Genomic DNA, 23,071 nt, shown 5'->3' with positions numbered 1-23,071 from the left:
TAAATTATTGAAAAGAAATTATTATTATTATTATTATTATTATTATTATTATTATTATTATTATTATTATTATTACCACTTGTTCTACTACCATTAGTAGTATAAGGCTAAAGCCGCCTTCACACTGCACACGACAAACGGACACGACTGTCGGATTTCGCCCCCTAGTGACAGTCGCACGGAATATGCAATATGATCGTGTAGACGTCAACATGGGAGAGAAGTTAATTCTCGCGGTCTCGGAAAACCCATTACTAGATGATCGTGACAAAAATCTTCTCCATTGAGGCGCAACTCTTCCACCAAACGGTGATACTCACAGAGACTTTTTCTCCGAGTCAGGTGGTGTTTTATACACACTGATTTGCAATGTTTTCTTTGGCGTCTCCAGTAAAGGAGAGTAAAAGCAAGAGCCTGTATTCTCCCTCCATTTATCATGGTGAATGAAGGAATTAATTAATGAAGGAGTAAATACAAACAATCAATGCAACAATAAATCCAGAAAGACCGTGAATAATTTTTGAGGAAACATGGACTGATGTAATTATACTGACGTACTTGTCCCTTGTATAAATGTAGGAAGATTTTTTATAAAGGAATAGGAATTGTTCAACACTGCAGGACCTGTTAGGATTTTGGACTATAAACTTTGTCTTGTGTTTTCTAATGTTTTTTGGCATTGCCTATGTTTTTGCCCTTTTTTCTTTCAAGACCCTTCTGTGCTTCCAACTTTGTCTCAGCAGTTTGGAGAAAACAACAACACATGAACAAAGTGTGATGTTCGGGTGTCCACATACTTTTGGTCATACAGTGTATATGTATATAAAGTACATACAAAGGATCTGTCATTAGAATAAGACAAGCTTAACATAGAAACTGTCTAGAAATTGGTTCATTAATTTGGTTTATTATGAAATATCATTTAGATTCTATTCTGATTTTTCAAAGTTTTCTATTATATTATAAACGTTTCCTGTTTCCTATTTCTGTTTTTTTTTTAACACCACAGTTGTCCTCGATTGTGAGACAGACTTACGTATATGTAAATTCTACATCACTGCTGTTCTACACACAAACACAAACCATGGAGGTTCACAAAAGTTGAAATAAAAGCAAAATCTAATACAGAATATAAATAGACAAATAAATAAACAATTTCAGAAACATTTAATCATATTTTCATGCATTCATTACATTGAGTCAGTACACTTTCATCATAAGAACGCAGGAAGTGCTCCAACAAGCAGTTTTGGTTACACTTTAGTGCACACTGGGCTTTAAAACCAGAAAGAACAATACATTTTTTTTTTATATTTACTATAGACACACAAATCCAGTGTCATTATATTTAATATATTGAATTTGAGTTACATATTATTACAACATTAAATGATGGGTAAAAAGACAAAACGTACGTGGGACAATGGACAGTAATGAATGTTGATTACTACACAACTCTGTTACTAAAACGATCACACTGCATTCTCACTAGAACATTAGAAGCAGTCGAGTGTACATGAAGACATTAGAATAATAATATAATGCACAGTGCATAGTCTGAAGCTGCCTATTTTATTTATCGCATATTTATAATATGCATTTGAAAATGATCAATAGTGATTACATTTCAGACATTCTGTTAGTTAAGTAAATATTCAGGATTAGAAAAATACATTTGTCATCACATATTCATAGTGTCGTTTCATTGTGGTCATCCAATAGGCATCATTTATTTCAAGACTTATTTCATGCTTATCCCATGACAGACTACTATGGCTTAGTTTATTGCTTAAAAGTATTGCATACATATCTTGAGAATCTGTAGAACACATTTATTAATGCACGTAGAGCAAGAAAAAAAAAAACAGGAACAAAAGTCTAGATGGAAATAGTGCTTAATTAAAGGAAAGGTCTTTGTTCTAAATGCCGTTTTTTTTTTTTTGTTGTTTTTTTTTTTTAGAAATGAAACTGTTGATTAAAAAATGGTAAAATGATATAAAAAAAGAAGTGAGAAAAAAGGTGGTTACATCTACAAACCAATTTAGAAATGTATAAGAAATCTTAAGAAATGAATAATACTTACAATACTTACATTTTTAGAAAATGAAGGCAATACGTTCTATTCTTTTAACAAAGAATTCAACCATATACCAGTATAATCCAGTGTTTCTGAGTCAGTAGACATTGAATGGGTTTGTTCCAGTGTTTATGCAAAATCTGTTCCAGTTTTTTTAACATTTTTTTTTTTGGATAAATTTATTAAATCCAGTGATTTCCTTCAAGGTCCAGTGATTCATTCTATACTTAAAGAGCATGGCTTCAGTGGCTTAGACCTACCATAAAATAATAATAATAATAATAATAATAATAATAATAATAATAATAGCAGCTGACTAATTATGCTGTATTAATTGGTCACCGTTATTATTCTTCATTACTAAATGTCAGAGACTGACTTCTTCAGGATATGATACTGATGCATTTTTTACACACACAAAAAAAATATGTCTTTTGAGAAACTAGGTATTGCCAAAACAGAGTTAAATCATGATTAGAAAAATCATTGAAATAAGGGTCCAGTCATCCAGGTAGTTTGTCCATTGTGTGTCACTTTCTTCAACATTAGATGGTGTTACACTTGTATAAGAGAGCAGTGCAAATCATCAGTGTATTATACAATGATCTGCACTCAAGGAAAAGAAGTTATTAAATGGGGTAAAGGTTTCAATGGGGTACACTTTTTTACACATTTTTATACATCTTTACACATCTTTTGTACATCTAGTCTTTATCTCATAACTGGGAAGATCTTATGCATAAGGGTCAGTAATGGTCTTTAATTTTGCAACCTACAACATTTTCTGGTGAAGGTATCAGCAGATGTACCCATGGGACAAGGAATGCTATAGTATCTTTTTAAATATATATATTAGTGTTTGCAGTGTCAGTAATCAATGGGACAGGGGTATTCCTGTCATGGAGTCAGATTTTTCTTTGAGGTAATGGTCATATTTGTGTTGACAATAGAGTTTCTATCACATTCTTCTTTTCCCATGCTACAACACTGCAAATGAAAAGAAGCAGTAATGAAAATGGTTGAAAGTGTGTATGGGAGAAAACCAATATTTGGTATTATAGACACTCCCCTTTAAGTGCATCTTCTTTGGATGAGAAAATAGTAATCGATGAATGGAACGGTGTCCTGCATCGTCTGTTTTTCTGTCCAGGAGCAGCCCGTCTCACCCTGTGGAAATGAGAGAGTGGGTCAGCAGCACGTTTCTTTAACGTGACAGAGACAGTGATTATATAATGCTTACATAGATTGACACCCGGAAATGATAGGTGGCATCTTGGACTGATGCCAATGGAATGGACCACAAGTGACTGATCGCCTGGAAAGTAAAGTATACAACATAATATTTTATAATCGTAGATTAATACAAATATTTAATAGTAATACAAATATTTAATAATATACAATATATTATAATAATATAAATAATAATAATAATAATTATAATAAAAATAGAAATGTTCATATTTTCCCAAAGAGAAATTCAACTGATTTTTAATTGGAATACACATCATAAATAAATGAATAAGCTTTTTACCTTTGTGAAGGAACTCTTGCTTGCAGAAAAGTCAGTCTCCGTGTGGTTTGGGCAAAGACGCCCTCTAGTGACAGCACACTGCCACACCCACACCATTTCAGAGAACCTAAACAAAAAGTAAACATCTGTGAATACACTTGGCTCTGCACACTAGGAGTCACAGAGACTTTAATGGACATTTCTCCCACAGTTTAAAGCTAAATAAAATGTAAATAAAATCCTTGTAATGTGTTTAATCAGTTCTAGAGCTGTATGAAAGAGCACTTTCAGAGCCTGTAATGCACGACAGTATTCATTTGCACTCAGTGAATTTAGTGACAGATCAGAGAGTCTGATCCAGTTGTTTTTGAACTCGATAGAACTGCAAGCTCATCCACGTGAACGCATTTTAAGAATTATTAAAGAGTTGTTCAGTGCGTTCATACACGTTCTTCAACAGCACTTTGTCCTTAAAAAGCTTAAAGCTAGACATTTCATATGTAGTCTTTATGTGTTGCTGTTAACAAACTGTAGCTTGTTGTGTTTTTTGTTCCACAAATGAAACCTTCCAAAAATAGTGACGACCTTAAACAGTTTTTAACGATGCAAAAGATGACAAGGCGACTACTTTTTTGAATGACTGTTCAGCTAGTAAATAACAGTGCTCATGGAAACCCCTAGCACACATTGCATTTAAACAACAAAACGCACTGACCTCATATGTAGAGTGACGTGATTCATAGATGAATTTTGACTCCTGTGCAGAAATAAAGTGTAGCTGTGGACAAATGACATATTCAGGAGTAATGAGAGACTGTTGGTAATAATATCTCAATATTGACTATATTTCATGAGATATTGCAGTGAAATTACGAAACATTAACCAATCAATCAAATAATCAATTAAATGAACATCTGACAAATGTATGTACAAACCTGCAACTGTGTGATGAGGCACAGCTCAGTGTCTTCAATTCCTGATTAGTTTCAATAATATAAAGTTCATTTAGGGAAGGCAGGAAATGTCCACCTGTGGGAGAAAAAAACAGTTGATACAGTTTATAAAGTGCATTATTTCTATATATGTTTGTGTTTGTGTGTGTGTTTAATTATCAAAGATACCCTGAGTGTGTGTGCTGCGTTGCCTGCGTGGCCCAGGCAGGCGGTTACTGTTGCCTCCCGTGTCCATGTCTGAGGGTAGAGGCATTTTCTTGGACTTGCTAAAAGAGAGAGGGGATGAAGTGTGGCTCAGCCTGTTTCTACTCCTACTGTCTTTATCCAATCCACGAGACTTTGCTTTCCTGTTTATACTGGCCATGGTGGGAGCAGGACTACTATAGTCTGAGAGTAAAGTGAGTGAGTAAGAGAGAGAGGGAGAGAAACACAGAGAAATTAAGCTCACTTTCACATACACTGATAATGAATGTTTTCAGTCCTTTTGAGAATGATGTTTTTGTGTAGGAGCTAATTACGTAGGGGATATGTAATGAAAGACTGATGGTATGAAAGCATGAATGAGTTTCCTCATTACACAAGCAGTTTAGTGTAAGACAGAGAACAAGCGTGAGCCAGACAAGCTGAATACAGCACTAAACCCCCACCGAGGGCAAAGCTGGGGTGTGAGCTCCATTTTTTCATTCTGTTACAGTGAAATACAGTTAAATTTGAAGTATTTGGAATAAATATTTAGATTTCAGTCATTTAGTTTGGTTTACAGATAAGGAAAATGCTTTACCTGACATGGATCGGTTGGTGCTCGGCTGCAGGCTGCCCGCAGCTGATTGGTTGTTCATGGCGCTTGTTGGAGGGCAGCATATAAGACGATTAGGCAGAGCTGGAGAGGTGGAGTATATGTCTATAAGAGACAGTTACAGGCATTTTATTTTCATTTTTCATAGGCATAATCTTTCAACTCCTAAATTATATATGTATCTCACATTATATGCATCTAAAACTGCATATTTACTATAATTAATTGGCACCTGAAGCGATTGTAGAGATGGAGGGTGAAAAAACCGCTCTGCTAGATGAGCCCAGAGCAGAGCGAGTCCTGAGTGACAAAAAGAAAAAGAGAGCAGTCACTCAATATCTGCTAAGAATATCTGCAGCATGTCCTGCATGTCACATGTGTACGTACACTCACTGTCCACTTTATTAGGTACACTGACACATGCATCTAAACAGCCAATCACGTGCTTCAGTGTTCACACCAAACAAGAGAATGAGGAAATTCTGATCTTCGTGACTTTGACCTTGGCCTGGATGTGGGTGCCAGACAAGCTGGTTTGTGTATTTCAGAAACTGATGATCACCTGGGATTATAATCATAGAAGCCACCAGAGGCTATAATGGGAGGAGACTGATGAAAACTGGACAACTGAAGACCAGGTGATTTTTTTTTTCTTATCTTCATCTGTCATAGTTTTAATGAATCTGTGCCCATGATAGCCTCCGATTCCTGTTCCTCACTGACAGGTGTGGAACCCTATCTTCTTTTGACCTTTCATTTCCTGACATCTCAACTAATGTTTCTTGTCTTTTGCACCATTCTTTTTAAAACTTTAGAAACTTTTGTGTGTGAAAATCTGAGGAGATCTATCAGTGTCTGAAATACTCAAACCAGCCCATCTGTTAACAGCATCCATGCCACGGTTAAAGTCACAGAGATCAGTTTTTTTCTCCATTCTAATGTTTTATGTGAATAAGAACTGAAGCTCTTGACCTGTATCTGCATGTTTTTTTTTTATTTTTTTTTTATTGTGCCACTGTCACATGATTGGCTGATTAGGTAAATGCATGAATGTGCAGGTATTCCTAATAAAGTGAATAGTGATTGTCGTGGTGTCATCCGTGCAATGGATTTAGCCATATGAACAGATATCATGTTGTAGAATCCAATCAATTAATCAAACATGGAGACTTTTTTGGTGCTTTTTGTGTCCACTTTTTTCCCAGGGTTAGTAATAGATAAATCCCACCTGTTAATAGAGTCTTATCTTTTACACAAAGGCTTGCAGGTGGATGTAGGCTAAATATGCTTAGACACCATATTTTTAAAGCAAGTGTATGTTCTCCTTTACTTCCAGCCGTGAAATGCTTTGGCACTGTCAAGAATAAAATGTAAAAGGTCCTGTTCACACCTGCTATTAACATTCATCTTGGTAGAGCAGATAGAGCAGTATATGTGTGAACAGGCCATGTGCTTCTCAAAGTGGACCTCTGGGACATATATCACCGCATCACATTTAAATTGACTGCATTACTTAGTTTGATGGAATCTAAGAATCATTGCAAAACTGTTTGGTACCTGTGCTGAACTGATAATAACTCTCTACAATCCTCTAAAAGTAACAGACAATACATGAAAAAAAACAAGCTGGCACTAGAGATACCTTCATAATACCAAGTGTGGATGTTACTATCAGGTGTGAACAGTAGTCACAGTTGCTCCTTAATCAATCTGTATTTTTGATGCTTATATATACTGTATCTAAACAGATAAACTCCGGTTATCTGATGGTTCTGACAGAAGGAATGAGCCCGGGCATACACAAATCTGTACTGGAAAGGAAGGGAATGAAAGGAAAACCGAAAGCATACCATAAACAGATGGATGGACAGAAAGTGACAGTGGCAGTGAAGAAGTGCATCCAGGAGATGGAGAAAACACAGGAGCACACAGAACTACAAATGAAAGAGAAATACTACGGGAATGAGAGAGGACAGAAAATCTGATTTATACGTTCAACATGCTACATTTACACATTCAAGAAGATTTGAAAGGAGAAATTCCCACCCACTAGCCAGCACGTCCCTATCATATGAGCATTGGATTATGGCACATGCATCTTTTCCAAACTGCTGCTTTGGACACTCCACCAGTTCTCTCAGGGCTCTTCTGTATACATGAGCTCACAGATGCTTATGATTGCTTAGTGTTCTAAAGTCACAGAGATGAGAGAATATGCCATCCCTCACATAGCCAGTGTTGCTCTCTTCACACCTCACCACAGATATCTGCGACATAGTCAGAATTGAAACCTCTGACTGGTTATTTAACCTAAGTCCTGTTTTAGTTAATAATTGACACATAATCATGTGTTATCACCTACAATATGTTAATAAACATTCCCCTGGTTCAAAACAGGCACCGTGTTCAGGAGGGCAAACACACTGAAATACAGTCACACTGAAGCTCACTATCTAAAGATGACTTCCAAATGAATTCCCAGAACTAAAAATGTTATTCTTTTACTTTATAAATCACAGTCAAATTAAGCTGTGTCATATTCGTACCTATCCGTCTCCGCCATGTTGCTGTGCTGATGCATGTTTAGCACATATAGTACAGACATGGAGATAACACTAGGGAAATAAAACAGAGAGAGAATGTTAAGACAAGGTGTTTATCTGTTTCTCTCAATACATTTAACAATTAATGCCCTTAGCCAGTGTGACTCACATAAGTAATAAGCCATTATATTTTTACATTTACTTTTATCTCATTATCATTTGGAGGACTTTTCCACTCTCACCTGAAGGCCATGATGATGATTAAGGCCAGTATGCTGCCCTGCATGAACTTGTGACTCAAACAGCCTTGCTCTGGAACTGCATTCTGCAACAAAACAACAATGATTTAACTTCTTTTGTAATAAACAATATAGTGCGTAGATCTCTGGTTACTAATAGTGTTTCTGTGCTGTGTGTTGGACATGGATTTCCCTAGACTCCATTGACTCCATCTTCTCCTGTGTAACATCTAATTCTTTGTATTCAATATGTGGGCCAATTGTTATTGTAAGCTTCATACCTTATTTGCTGTTTTGGTTGATTTCTTCTTAAGTGGACCACTTCCTGTTCTGCTAAAGTAACTTCCTGTCAGGCTGAAATAAAAATAAACTGTGCTTATTCTTCTATAAGCAAGAACACACTCGTTTTCTTTCAGGATTAATAAACCTGATGGCATGTGCTGATTGTACTGTATAGTTACACTAACACACACACCTAATTGTACCCCCACTGACAGTACTCTTCATGCTGTCAAGGCGTCGTAGTTTAGCAAGTTTGCGGCTCCACCGTTCAAGCTCATTGATTCGAGTTTCCAGATTATCTGTCAGTTTACACAACTCTTTCACTGCTCCCACATTCTCCATAAAAATGCGATCCTATGGGAAACACACACACAAACACACACACACACACTATATTCATGACAGTCAAGAACTTACATTTTACATTTCACGGTTTACATTTTACAGAAACAGTCTTTACAGAATTCTGTTATGTCAGTTCAGCTGTTTCATTAAAGCAAAAAAAAAGAGCAGTAAATACTAATAAATTCCAATAATTATTTCTAAGATTCTACATTTGAAAAATGTTTGTATCATTAATGGTCACAGACTTTTAATTCACAGACTAAAAGACTATTAATTAATTAATTAATTAATTATCAGGATTTAATCCGTCACTCTCTTAAAACCAACAACAGAAATAGGCACAGACTCCTCTGTTCTATACACAGCAGCATATGAATATACTGTATTTGTTTATCTAATTATGAATGAATAAATACAACTGAAGTGTTTATCTTAGAGAAATACCTTGTTGACTACAAGTAAATTAGGGATGGTCTCTCCATTGGAACAAACCACATCTCCACCGTCTTTCACAGCTTCTGGAAGTATCTGCTGGACCTCCTGGGCTATGACTCCTGGCAAGCACACATACACATTAGCTGTGTTAAATGCATGACATACTATATAAATAAGGAGTTATACACTGGAAAAGCATCAGTAGACATGCACAGAGGGGTTTACAGAGTAAAAGCCATTACCGGTCTCTGAAGTGTTTTCAATGCCCACAGTGGTGGCAAACTCAGGCTTATACTGGTAATGCACAAGCCGCATCTGAGAGATTCGCTTCAGGTTGTCTGTGGTGTCCACCTACAATAGGGCACTCAGGATGAGATGGTGCTAAGTATTAAAAGTAGAAAAATTCAAGTGAGCTTGTGCTTAAAAACACATACCTCTTTCACATTCTCTTTGGCACGGATGTCAGATGGATGGACCAGGGAACCCATGACCTTCAGGTTGCCATGGACAACCAGAGCCTCATCAGGTCGATCGGTGTTGATGCCCACTCGGCCATGGTGGTACACTGAATCAGGCATCTGACCTCTCTGCCACAGCACCTCACTGTCACTCTCAAACTGACCTGGATTAGATGCCTGCCAGAGAGAGAGGTGTGTGTGTGAGAGAGAGAGAGAGATAGAGAGAGAGAGTTTAGAGAGATATGACATAAGTGCAGAGAAATCATAATGCTACAGCACACAAAGACCTTCTATATAAACGTGTGCAGGATGGCAGTTTGGGGAAGTTCCCCAGAAAAGATTGAAGATTATTGATGTTGTCGGTTGGTCAGGAGTGCTAGAGAATTAAATGTGTGTATTATTTTGTGTTCGGCTTAACAGTGTGAAAGATAAACACCAACAGCCACAGTCGTTTCTGTTGTCTGATCAAAGTGTAGACATGCTCTGCTGTTAACGGATTATATCAGTATTCTATGTCAAGAGCTGTGGGGTGCGATATAGATATAACAAAGAATAGCTGGATGATAAATTTTCCTGGCCAACACACTCATTAAAATATGTAAGCGGTATGTGACTCGCATCTTATTCAGGTGAGGATCCACTGCATCCCTGAGGAAGGTAAAAGCACTTACTGGAGATGAATGAATGAAAATAACAATGTATGAGAAACACAAACTACATGGGACAAAGTTAACTAATCAGAGTAAGATGAAGGTCACAAAGAGATAAACACTGAAGAGGAGGTTGGTCAGACAGACACAGCCAGACTGACAGAGGTTACCCTGACGATGATCCTCTCAGACACCTGAGCTGCCACGGTATGGCTCTGACTGTGGGATTGAGCCTGGAGAGCCACCACCAGCATGAAGTACCTACACATACACACACACACACACACACACACAAATCAAAGTCAAAGGCCCCACACAATTCGACTAGTTTTGTCTTCGCTTTAAGTCTAATCATGTGTGCAGAAGGATGACATTCTGTGTGTGTGTGTGTGTGTGTGTATGTGTGTGTGTGTGTAGATGTGATTTATACCTCTGGTCAGGGTTTGGCTTGCCCTTCTTTCTCATATTGTTTGCTGTAGTCTCACTGAAATGCAGTCGACCCACTGTTACCTTGGTTACTTGTTCCGGGGGCAAAGTAACTCTACAGAAAACAACAATATACACCTTAGACTTTTACTCAACAGGAAGAAGTAGGTTTAGATTTATAAACCATATGAACACCAGACACGGTGCATTATTTACTTCATAAAGGATAAAAAGGCAACAAGAAAAATATCCGGCCATATTGTAGGCATGAGGTTGTAAAAGGAAACTCACAGTACAGGTTTAAATGGCCTCTTGCTGCGGTCAGACTGAGACTGTTCCACATTGATGGTCTGGTTCATGGCTTCTAACTGCAGAGGCAGGATATTTTTCCAGGTTATCCATACATAATTAACCTAAACAATTATTCATCTAAGACCTATAAAGTATTTTTTTTATTTCTACAATGAATTAATTAGTTACTAATTACTGATTATAACCATTTACATCATTACCAAACACAACACAACTCAATGTACTGAAAGAATGAAACAGACTGAGTGGCTTTTTGGAGCAGATCTTCATTAATCCTCACCTTGACTCCGTTAAGTTTTAGGTAGAAGCATTCAATTGGTTGCAGCCCTTCACTGGTCTTCACATATTTGGGATCTCCCAACATGCCAATGTACACAGTGACCTGGAAGTGGTTCTTTTTTTGACACACGAATGCATCATCAGACAAAGAAAAATTAAAGCCTTTGTCAGCATCCACTCTGTACGTGGGCATCGGGCTAGAGAGATAGAAGAGGCAGGAAGAAATTAATTCCACTACAAATAGAAAGAGATTTTGTCATTAGATTACCGAAATCTGTTTCTTTTAAATGTCTTGTTTTCTTATAACACTTTTTACTATTCTGTGTTTTTATGTGAAACGTTGATATGTATCTTCAGTTACTCTTTTATCAAATCAATGTTGAATTTACATCATTCTCTTCTGTTATTTTTTTTTTTGGCGTTTTTTTTGTCTGTTGCCCTTCGCCGCCTTTCTCCACTCAACCGAAACTACTTTTACTCTCACTCCTACATACAGCTCACCTCAAAGGAATTCCCAGTCCTCTCCATCCTCTCTCTCGCTCTCTCTCTTTTTGCCTTTAGTATCATTTTCACCCCATTAAATCCATCCGTCTAATATAAACCCACTATACACATGTGCACATTCCTATTCCTGCTATCGCTGTATGTCAACATAGAATAACATATGTAATATATAAAGCATGTAGAAGGTTACAGTGTTACGTTTTTGTAAAGGAGGGATTTCACTTACAGTTCTTTTCCACTGGCATCACATAACGAAGTCCATTTGTTCTGTTGGTGTGGCTGCCATTTTATGCACTGGTAGTTTGGGTCCAAATATGAGTTCTCAGCATCTTGCATCAAACCTTGATGACACAAATTCAATAAAATCAACTTGTTTAAAGGCTTCAATAAAGTGAGCAGAACATGTGGCATATGGGAGGCATTTTTGTAGGGATGTGGTAGCCTAGTGATTAAGGTGTTGGGCTAACAATCGGAGGTTGTGAGTTTGTTTCCTACGTCCACAAAGCTGCCACTGCTGGGCCCCTGGAGAAGGCCCTTAACCCTCAATTGCTCAGTTGTATAAAAATGAGATAAAATGTAAGTCGCTCTGGATAAGGGCGTCTGCTAAATGCTGTAAATGTGTACCTGGTTCCTGCTTGATAATGCCGCTCAGTATCTGAGCATTCAGAGTGCTGTTAGGAGAATCTGAGTGCTTTCTCTTCTTTGCTTGGTGAACAGGTATACCACTTTAACAATCACACAAACACACACAGAGACAGAGAGAGGGGGGGGGAGAGAAGGAGAAAGATAGAATTATTTTTATGTTCTTTCTACTGTTGTAACATTTTTTTCAGATTGTATGCAGATATATCTCTGTCTCTTTCACGCTGTCTCACTCTTGTCCTTGAGGATGCTGTAGCAGCTGATGGAGCATCTGACCCTGTTGCAGATCCCCACCTACGCTGCCTGCTGGACCAATCGGGTACTGAGAAATCATGGGCTCTGGTTTCAGGTACATGTCCCGATGTATGTTGGCATAGTGGCTATGGGGTGGCAGGGGTGGTGGAGTGGTCATGTGACACATATTCTCAGGCGTCATGGTTCGAAGCATGTGTGAGTCTGTATAAAATTGACAATAATGTATATTATTTAACACTACTTGATATATATTAATCAACATCGTGCTCAGCGTTTGCTGTCAGAATGAAAACTCCAAAACTACAGTCAAATACATGTAACAGTACATAAGCTAATTTAATTTTTTTCCCACTTGAACAATGGTACATTTTTAAACTGGAGTTCTGCCAATGAGATTAAAATATTCCACACCTTTCCCCTTTGTAAGAAAGACCAACGCAGGTTTGCAGGAGCAACATATTTTTATTGGCTTTGTGGAATGTAAAATGTAAGCCACATTTGCTCATTTTAAAACTACCTTAACCTAATTAATGATCTTGATTAACTGTTATTGTGCATGGTTTAAAATAACTCTCTGACTCTCCTCCCACTTTGGTCTCTGGATCCTCCGAAAGCATTATCAAAATTATCAGCCTGCATTTCTGTCAATAAAACTGCATGCATGGAATATTTGATCAATTGGCTTACGACCGCCCTTTGTTCTTAGTTGTATTATACAGCTATGTCATGAGTACATTGTATTTGAGGTATTTCTTATTTATTTGCCCATAAAATTTTATAATATATAAATATATATATATATATATAAAATTTTATAATATATATATATATATATATATATATATATATATATATATATATATATATATATATATATATATATAATATTATATATAAGCTAATTGCTCATTCTTCTAGTGCTCCAAAGCAAAACCAACAAATTCAGTTGTTAGAACTTACCATTCACTTGCTGAGGTGAGTAGGGCTCGGAGCTGGAGTCTGGAGGAGACTCAGGTAATGTTCTGTAAGAAAAAGGAGGTTAGCAAGGTTAAAACAAACAAACATGGCAGTAGAGTGCATTTTGCAGTGCAACAAAGCAGAAAAGTCAAACATGGAACTTTTTGCACAACCATACCTGCTGTTCCTATATTTTCCATTTCACAAAATCCAATTAATGATTGTGATGCAACACATCATTCAATATAATTCATAAGCGATTCATACAGATCCATGTCTTATTCTTACACATATGGCTCAAAGTTGACTCCCTTCACACCCTGTCTGAGATTTCTTTGAGCTTTATTTGTTGAAGTTTAGTCCAGGTCATTTTTTTTTTGCAAACTGGGTGGGGAGAGTCGTCTGTTGGTGCTACACGTTGTAGGTGTGTCTACGGCAATCAGAAAGAACACAGGAACTCTCTGCTACTCTAGCTAACTTTAAATCCTGTTCAGAATCCTATTTGCTGTTCGTTATCCGTCAGCCTATTGTGTGAGGTCTGAATCCACCGATAATAAGCTTAAAAACAAAGAATATGATTTTGGTCATGTGTCTGATTTAATTTAGAGTTCATATTAAAAGTCCAAACTACTTCAAACTACTCAGACTCTCTGTCCTTTCTCTCTCCTTCTTCTTATCAATGTTTGTTTAAATAATACGTTTGGTGTCTAAAATTCTGATGCAATTTTTCACTCGCTCTTTCACTTGTTCACTCTCTCTCTCTCTCTCTCTCTCTCTCTCTCTCTCTCTCTCTCTCTCTTTGTCTCACCCGGCTGCGTAGTGAGCGCAGTGTTCAGGTTTGATGTGGGGCTGTGGGACCTGCTGGTGATGGTGGTGGCTCTGGCAGGGATGGCTGTGTTGTCTGAGAAGACCAAGTGGAGGTGGAGGGGGATAGGGGTTCTGGCACGGAGTGGGTACAGACTGGGTACTGCCCTGCCGCTGAGAGATAGAGGGGCTAACGCCACACACCACCCCCCCAGAGGAGGACGCTCCGGCCTGGGGGGAGGAGTAGTTAGGCCCTGGGCCGCTGTGGACTTCAGTAAAACAGCTGCGGAGGAGATTGAAGGAAACAATTTTATGAATGCCAATGCAATCATTACACAAACAAACCAACAGCCAAAACGTACAGTGAGACACGGTGTCAAAGTAAACACACATTGTACTAAAAGTCTGTGAGAGTGCTGAGTTTGAGCAAGAGCATGTGCCCAGATACTGGATCATATCAGCTGTAATGTGTGTTTATATAGGGAGCTAAAATCATTTATAATGGTCTCAGTTAACTGTAAAAGATTAAGGGGTTTTCATAGTGTATGTGTGAGTGTGTGTGTGTGTGTGTGTGTAGTGACTCACATATCTGTGCTGTCGTCCTCTTTGCTGATGTATTCCTCCAGGATACTGGTGTCGATGTTTGATGGCTCCAAAGAGCTGTTAATATCGTGACCTGATATTGAAGAATGAAGGAGAAAATTAGTGTATTTTTTTCTGTAACACATTTTGGCCACCATTTATCGTTCCGTGCACAAATAGATCCGATATGTTTTACACATATCCTGCAAAATGGATCTGGGTAAAAGTCAGTGGAAGGAATCCTGTGTCTCAGATCAGCGAGGTACGTAGTGATCTCACTTATTACAAATGACTTTGTCAGACATTTCTAGCAGTGACTCATAATTGAACACATTTGGCTTATATGTACTCATATTCCTGTCAGCATGATCATTAATTTACCTCTTTTTTTTCAGCTTCCTAAATCTCAATTTAAAAGAAAAAAAAGAAAAAATTGGCAATGTTAGTGGCAATGAAGCTGTGATTATCCGATACTTTTAATGAAGAAATGAAAGAGGGGAATGTAACAAAAAGATGTAGAGGAGTGATGGACGAAGGAAAATAGAGAGGGATGAAGGGAGGGGTAAACTGAAGGTCAGGGGGTGGTAAGGAGTGGGTGGGCAGGCATCCCCTAAACCCCAGCACTCTCTTCTTTGATAGATTAAGCAGCTACTCAGTTTGGTATGCAAAGAATTTCAGTGTTAGTGTTGTAAAAAACAGAGTTTGCCTGTCTTTCTTTTTTCTTCTCCTGTCATCGGCCTCTTGCACCATCCTAACCTTTAAATGGAACTTTATTATTTCTCAATAGTTCAGGAATGAATCAAGGCTATGTTCTTAAACCTGTATCATCTCTCATGACATCAACAGAACAGAAAAAAAAACAGATCATTTTTCCACAGAGAAAAAAATGAACCGTTTTGGGAACAACTGAGCTCATCGTGGAAAAAACATCCACAATATCAGGGTTCTCGATGACTTGGTGATGTGTTCTACTCTACATTACCCTACGTTATGGTGCTGTCATGTGCTTTCTACTTCAACATCAACAAAACACATATCTTAGTTTTTAGCATGAATTCCCGTACAGAAAGCAGTGATGAAAGTATTACTGTGGAAACCTTGGTTTGGAAACATGTTCTAAATGTGTGCCAGCAAACAGAGAGGGCAGGAGAGGGATGACTGCTCTTTAATAAGACCCAGATGTTCACCCCACCCATCACAACCAGTAAATCTGCCCTAGCAGCACTGATAACAGCTAGGAGAGAGCGGGAGGGGGTTTCAGCCCAAGGAGGAGGGTGAACCAACAGAGATGTTCTGGTGTGGAGATAAAGATGCAATTGTGGAAGTGAGGGAAAATAGAGAACATAACAAAACATAACAGTTAACCAGCTACCGTTCATCTTGCTTGACAAGAATGTTCTGGAAGAATTTGAATCGTTTTCTTAGCACAAAAACAATAATGCAAAAACACAAAGCTATCTGAAATATATTAGAATAAAACTGGTTTGATAAAGTTCTAACAACTAACTTCAGGATATTAAACTAGCTACACAAATGCACACATGATAAATTGACAAAGGCTTTGATACAATCTGGAAATCTGCTCAGGTAACTGCATTTAAGTCACAACCAGTAAAAGTCTGGTGGCTGCATCAGATGTTTAACTGGTGTATGAGTTAATGAGACTGCGTGAGGCTTGACGTGGATGTGTCCAGCTGTGGTGATATGCAAACAGTGGCTTGATTGTCAGTACACATTTACACACACACACACACACACACACACACACACACACACATATGCAGGCCTTTTCTCTGTTGCAGGGTTAGATTGGGGGTTGGGGGATCAGGACAGCACCTCAATGCTGGAGTTGTCTGGTGGATAACAACACAAGATAAACAGAAACAGAGCTGGTGTGTGTGTGTGTATGTGTGAGTGTGTGTGTATATGCATGTGTGTGTGATTTCAGGACTCATTTATAATCGCCTCTGCATTGTCCATTACAAAGTCATGCACAATGGTGAGCATGCACAGCTGTAATACACATCCAGATGTTCTGAAGTATATTTTTTAAGTAAATTGTCTAATTGCAGAAGAAATATAATCACTAACTTCATTATTCATTTTCATATGTCAACAAAATTAAATGATTTTTTTTTTTTTTTGTACTTTATGCTCTAATATCTTTGATTTTATAGTCTTTAATTGAACTTATTCATTTATTTTTTTACATTCATTTCTATCTCATTCACATAAAAAAATAAACCATTCTCCTGGGTTTAAGAATATTGAGATTTATTTTATACCTTTGCCTTCAAGTAAGCATTTAAAAATGACAAAGTAAAATACAGCAAACAAAATAAACGGACATTTGGGTGAGACATAATTCTAGGGTCAACATGCTCCATAGAAAACCTGTATACAACTAGTCAAACAGTGTGTGTGTGTGTGTGTGTGTGTGTGTGTGTGTGTGTGTGTGTGTGTGTTAATCATTAATTCCTAATTCACACCAGAGCACAGAATGATCGAGCAAAGTCCAAATCATTATCAAACAGTAAATATCGAACACTTCTCAAAATGCAATTTCTTTATTGAGAAGAGAAGCACCCTCTCTCACACACTAATAATAATAATAATAATAATAATAATAATAATAATAATAATAATAATAATAATAATAATAATCATCATCATCATCATCATCATCATTATCAAATTCCTGAACACTTATTAAATGGATTGTTGATTGTTAGAAATAGAAATAACTTTTACTCATCTAGTACCAAAACACCTCTTACTGCCAAACTGTAAAGAAAATTATGTTTGACTTCAATTAAATTAAGTCTGACTTCACGCCTCAGTCCCTTATTAACTGTAAGGTCTTGTGTATTATTCTACAGGACAAATATTTAGGTCTGTTCTCAAAATGTCAAGTTTCTGACTTCAGAGGTTCCTGGTCAATTTGCAGGACTTCAGGCTATTGAACAATGTTTCATCGGACAAACCAACACATATCCAAAAGGCTAAGATGATAAACAATAACACTAAATGCAGAATTGACAATTGTGTACGCAATCAAAAATATATCTGCCCGACTTGGAATAATACACAATTCTGTTCAATAAACTCAGAGTACTCTACTTAACAGAAACGCATCACAGATACACGGCGAGCTTAAGCCAAGGGAAGAGCGAGATCACGAGTACCTGCTTGCAGCCACAGCATAGCGAGCTGTTCTCAGTCAACACACCTACAGCTGACGAAGAGCTGGAAAGTGACACATACACACTTGTCTGTCACATCTTTTCCCTCAAAAACTTCACACACTGCTTTCCTCATGAGACCACGGTGTTAACATTTGGGGTGGAGAGCCCTCGACTCGACATGTGTGTGTGTGTGTGGTATTGGGGGATTAGGTCCCAGTCATGAGACAGGGCTGTACCAGGCCACTACACACGGCTTTTGTCGCCCACCAGCACTGAGTACGCCGTCTGTCCTGAGCAGCTTACCTACACCCTCAGAAACAGAGAGAGAGACATGGAGACAAAGAAAGAGGGTGAAGTTGAAGTGACACATAGAAAGTCAATGAAAGTTAGATTGAGAAACAGATAATTAAATTGTCTAAATGGGAAAAGAATATGTGAAGAGTTAAACTAAACAATCGAGTGCAAAGGCATTGAGACACTGATCACGTCTCTCCTGTGTCATAAACATGAACCTCCAGCTCAGATTAGAAGTTAGTCTTGGCACCTAGAGATACCTTACTATCATATTTCACCTCAAACACATTCTAAACAAATCCAAATAATTCTGAGGAAAATAAAACCTACATATTAGTGGATATTTTATACAATACAAAAGTATAGCGTGACGTTTTACCTCTATAATACTGCTGTTAAAGACAATTATGATGAAAACTTCAGAGCCAGACGAAATCTGTAATAGTTCTTTACTGTCTTCTAATCAAATTATATGCCTCATTGGTCAAAAACAATGCATCCCAGTCATGCCAATGCGGTTGAAAGGGTGAGAACGTGTCCTGCAGCCTGACTTTTCCCACATCACTCTTTCAAACACTAGAAACCACCTGTACCATATGTAACTCCCTCCAACACTTTGTAATGCATTGGGACAAGGTGAAGCCCAGCATAAAATAAGGCACTTATGGATTTTTTGATATGTGGCTGTAAAATACAGCATAGAATCTGTACTGCCTCCAAAGCTAAGCTGGATTTATGAACTAGAAGCTGTTGTGGTGGTTAGTGGTATCATTTTTGTTGGGCCAATCAGAAATGTACCTGTCTGATCCCAACCTTTCCAAGTCTTTGTGTAAATCCTGCCTTTGGCCAAGAACCTTATTTTAAAATGCTCCATAATGAAGTCAGAGAAAAACTCCTCCTGTGAAGGACAAACAGTCCTATTGGACTACAGGCAGTGTGTTGACGAGGTGATTCTGTCCAGACTAAAGTTAAACAGTGATATAAAACACACAGATGGGCCCCTTCCAAAACATCAACTCCTACATTACGCTATTGACTGAGTCTCTACTATTGTTTAATCCCTGCTGTATGTTTGCTTCTGCATATGCGATATATAGCAAGTATACTAGCAAGTGTTGTTTCTCTTCTTTCTGCTATATCCTTCTAAATGAATGTAAAAGTTTTTGTGTTTCATATGGATGTGTGCGTTAACTGTTCAGTGTGTCTGGTGGCCCAATTCCACCAGTCAGAATGCTTGTATGTGTGTTTGCTTTCATCAGTACCTGCATATGTGTGTGTGTGTGTGTGTGTGCGCGCGCATGCATGCGTGTGTGTGTGAGGCTGTTTTCCATCTCCCTCACACTGTCTGCACACTGTCACTCTAATGGCTTCTGAGCATCGGAATGACTGCAAATCCTTAGTGGATGGAGAGAAAACCATTACTCTCACCTCGTTCTGTTTCTCATAGGTCACTAAGGTATGCCTGGAATGGTTCAGTCCATTAGAGGGAGCGTATACATAACCCAATAAGCCTCTTAAAACCATTCTGTCCCGAGACCATGAATACATAGTCATTGCTTTTAAAGTAAAAGTAAACAAGAGAACACTCAATCAAATATAATGCTTTTTTTTATTTTGACTTATCGTGTATCTCCTCCTAATGTTACTATTCACTTCTACTTGCATCCTACCACATAACAGTCTACTTTTAGGATGTTTGCATGCTATATCATTATACATATATTGTATATTTTACCTAATAAATTCAGCTTACTTTAAAAAAATCAATATATACATTAAATTTGATATATAAATTAACTTGTACATTAATGTAAAATATTTATTAAATCTGGGACTACAAATCCAGTCCTACTTTAGTGGCAGTATTTGACTGACATCATTACAGTTTATCTGTCTAATTAATTATCAGTAAAATAAATTCACCTTGAATTATGATTTGTCATTAAAGCTTGTATATACATGTACAGTATATACATTCACAAGTTCTACAGTACACCTAACAGTGAAATAACTTTAACATTGCCCAGTGGACTCACACTGAGTTAAATAAGATCAAGTCTCATTCAGCTGGGGGTCACATCAGTTTTATCAACAAACAGCTTTTCACTTCTTCTTTTGTCCTTTGTCTGCCAGAACACCACAATAGCTGTCCTAAGTTCTTTTCAATAACACTGCCTAAGACAGGCACACACACACACACACACACACACACACACACACACGCACACACACACACAAACACACACATTTACATTCTATAACGGAAACATACACAAAATAAGAAACAAATATTAGTATAAGAAATGATCAAAAGATGGACTTAATCTAACTCAAAGTGATATTTAATACTTGATTAGCAGTCAGGTTGAGACATTAGTATCTCTGTAACCCTGGCAAAAATAAAGAACAATCATTTACAAAGATAAAACCAAAAAGTGGACAAAGGAAGTCATAGCTATATAAAAGTCATTGTTTGTCAATCATTTTACCAAACTGATTTAATACAAATGTGAAAACATTTATAATGTCCATAAGCTCCAGAGTTGCAGTGAAGCCCAGAGCCGACACATCTCTCTCACTCCCAATGGAGGAATGTAAACACATGAAAGTCAAGAGCAGCACTTGACAGTCATGAACTCCAGAGCCAGAGCCCATCAACTGTATATACTATAGACCATCATCCAATAAACACCCCGTCACACCTGTACTCCCAAATCTCAAACCCTCTGAAACTCTTCCCCAAACCTCAACAACTTTCAAGCACCTTAAATAATGTCCCCAAACCCCAAGACCCCTCAAACACACTCAATAACTTGCCCAAAGTCCACCAACCACTCTATCAAATACCCTTAATAATTCCCCCAACCGCCAGCAACCCTCGAACAAGCTTAAGAACACCCCGAGACACCATGAAATACCCTCTATACCCTCTAGAACAACAAAAACAATCGCCTGAAATTAGTTACTTAATTCAAACTTTTATTTTCTTTATTATTTCTTTTTTATTTATTCATTTTAATACCATCAGGTGTGATGTTGGAAACATAGTCAGTTTGTTTATTTATTTATTTATTTATTCACTCATACAGGACCTAATCTGACTCTCACTTACCTTCAAAGAACCTCTGTAAAGCCTCTGTTTCATCGACCACGTCCATGCTTATTTGCGGCTGTAATCCTCCATGAAGAGCTGAGGCCGGACCGGACTCTCCGCGTCTCATCCAGCCATGCACTCCTTCTTCTTCTCCTCCTCCTCCTCCTCCTCTGGGAGCCTCTACCCAGAGCTGCTGTCGCCTTCCTCACCGAGAAAAGCCTTTGCCCAGTAAAATACACTTCTCTTTTGATGCTTTTCCTTCAAAATGAATTACTTAAAAATGAGCAGAGTCTGTTCTTCTCTTCTCTTCTCTTCTCTTCTCTTCTCTTCTCTTCTCTTCTCTTCTCTTCTCTTCTCTTCTCTTCTCTTCTCTTCTCTTCTCTTCTCTTCACAATGCCAGCAGTTTAACCACCAAGTCCTGAGATTTCAGGTGTTCCTGGGACTCCAGTAAAGTATCCTACTGAAGACCAAAGGTTCCCAAAAAGTTGAAGTATTAACAATTTTTTTTATCTTTAATCTAGGTTATAAAGCTTGTCCGGTAGGAAAGCCATTGCACGAGACAGAATCGCCGGTCGAAGTAACTTGTGCCACGCAAATAACTCCCTGCCTCGCGCGTGCGCTCGCCTTAACGGAGCAAGTGCACGGAAGCACAGAGGATGCGCGAGACAGAGGCCACCTACTAATACTTAATACATACACACCTCGTGTGATGTGTTGCTCAGCAATATCAAATAATACATTGCAATAGTCGATGGAGTATTACACATTATTTTGCGCATATGGCACAGATATAAACCCGCACCACCTTATATACACAAACACTCCGTGCACGTGTACACATTAGACACGTGTAAAGAAATTATTTAAATATCAATATTGAAACAGACAGCGTGAAAACATAATAAAATAGAATCAATTCATCAGTAGCCTCAGGTACTTAATGCACTTTTATAAGGAAACTAGTTGGTAAGATTATGAAGCATTATTAAGAATCTGAATATTTTCAGTTTTACAAGGAAACTAGTTGGTAAGATTATGAAGCATTATGAAGAATCTAAATATTTTCAGTTTTATAAGGAAACTAGTTGGTAAGATTATGAAGCATTATTAAGAATCTGAATATTTTCAGTTTTACAAGGAAACTAGTTGGTAAGATTATGAAGCATTATGAAGAATCTAAATATTTTCAGTTTTATAAGGAAACTAGTTGGTAAAATTCTGATTAATACAATTTTTACCTGAAATGTGGTCTGTTGTAATTTCTTACTTTACACAAATTACAGAAAATGAATTTAAAAATTCAGTTTTGTTTCTTTGAAAAGTAATGTTTGAAAATCTAAATGTTTGTACTTTCTCAGTAATGCATTTATTTGGAGTATCGTGACAGCTCAGAGTCTGACTTATGAATATACTCTATTTTTCAAGTGGATAAAAATAAATAAATA

General features: G+C 37.6%; 1 protein-coding gene across 4 annotated transcripts; it reads right to left on the bottom strand.

The window, feature by feature from the left end:
• Positions 1–1,150: 1,150 nt before the first annotated feature.
• On the bottom strand, positions 1,151–22,221 carry myrf (myelin regulatory factor). Of its 4 annotated transcripts, none has more exons than XM_060886556.1 (27): positions 21,645–22,221; positions 15,057–15,147; positions 14,476–14,754; positions 13,671–13,732; positions 12,689–12,911; positions 12,438–12,538; positions 12,040–12,154; positions 11,311–11,506; positions 11,010–11,086; positions 10,723–10,833; positions 10,454–10,553; positions 9,619–9,819; positions 9,427–9,535; positions 9,194–9,303; positions 8,598–8,758; positions 8,404–8,476; positions 8,126–8,208; positions 7,887–7,955; positions 7,191–7,274; positions 5,573–5,640; positions 5,326–5,445; positions 4,713–4,931; positions 4,527–4,620; positions 4,306–4,368; positions 3,612–3,717; positions 3,318–3,392; positions 1,151–3,244 (listed from the first exon to the last, which is right to left on the bottom strand). In XM_060886556.1, exons 1-27 carry the CDS (start codon positions 21,751–21,753, stop codon positions 3,149–3,151), a joined length of 3,195 nt encoding a protein of 1,064 aa, XP_060742539.1. In that variant the 5' UTR covers positions 21,754–22,221; the 3' UTR covers positions 1,151–3,148. The 4 variants fall into 4 exon arrangements, with proteins under 4 accessions (XP_060742539.1, XP_060742540.1, XP_060742541.1 ...); XM_060886557.1 differs by having other exon boundaries at positions 10,463–10,553; XM_060886558.1 differs by lacking the exon at positions 7,191–7,274 and having other exon boundaries at positions 21,645–22,220.
• Positions 22,222–23,071: the final 850 nt, after the last annotated feature.

This window comes from Tachysurus vachellii, chromosome 14 (genome assembly GCF_030014155.1).
Source record: "Tachysurus vachellii isolate PV-2020 chromosome 14, HZAU_Pvac_v1, whole genome shotgun sequence".
Lineage (NCBI taxonomy): Eukaryota > Metazoa > Chordata > Actinopteri > Siluriformes > Bagridae > Tachysurus > Tachysurus vachellii.
The sequence above is the reverse complement of the archived record's forward strand: the minus strand, read 5'-3'. Positions and strand labels throughout refer to the sequence as shown.

Excerpts from the sequence above, each read along its gene's own strand:
- myrf (XM_060886556.1), bottom strand. The coding sequence starts at position 21,753 with ATGAGACGCGGAGAGTCCGGTCCGGCCTCAGCTCTTCATGGAGGATTA. Across the intron at positions 9,536-9,618 it reads CCAAAGAGAATGTGAAAGAG|GTGGACACCACAGACAACCT; the intron begins GTATGTGTTTTT and ends GCCCTATTGTAG. Across the intron at positions 3,393-3,611 it reads GCAAGAGTTCCTTCACAAAG|GCGATCAGTCACTTGTGGTC; the intron begins GTAAAAAGCTTA and ends TTTACTTTCCAG.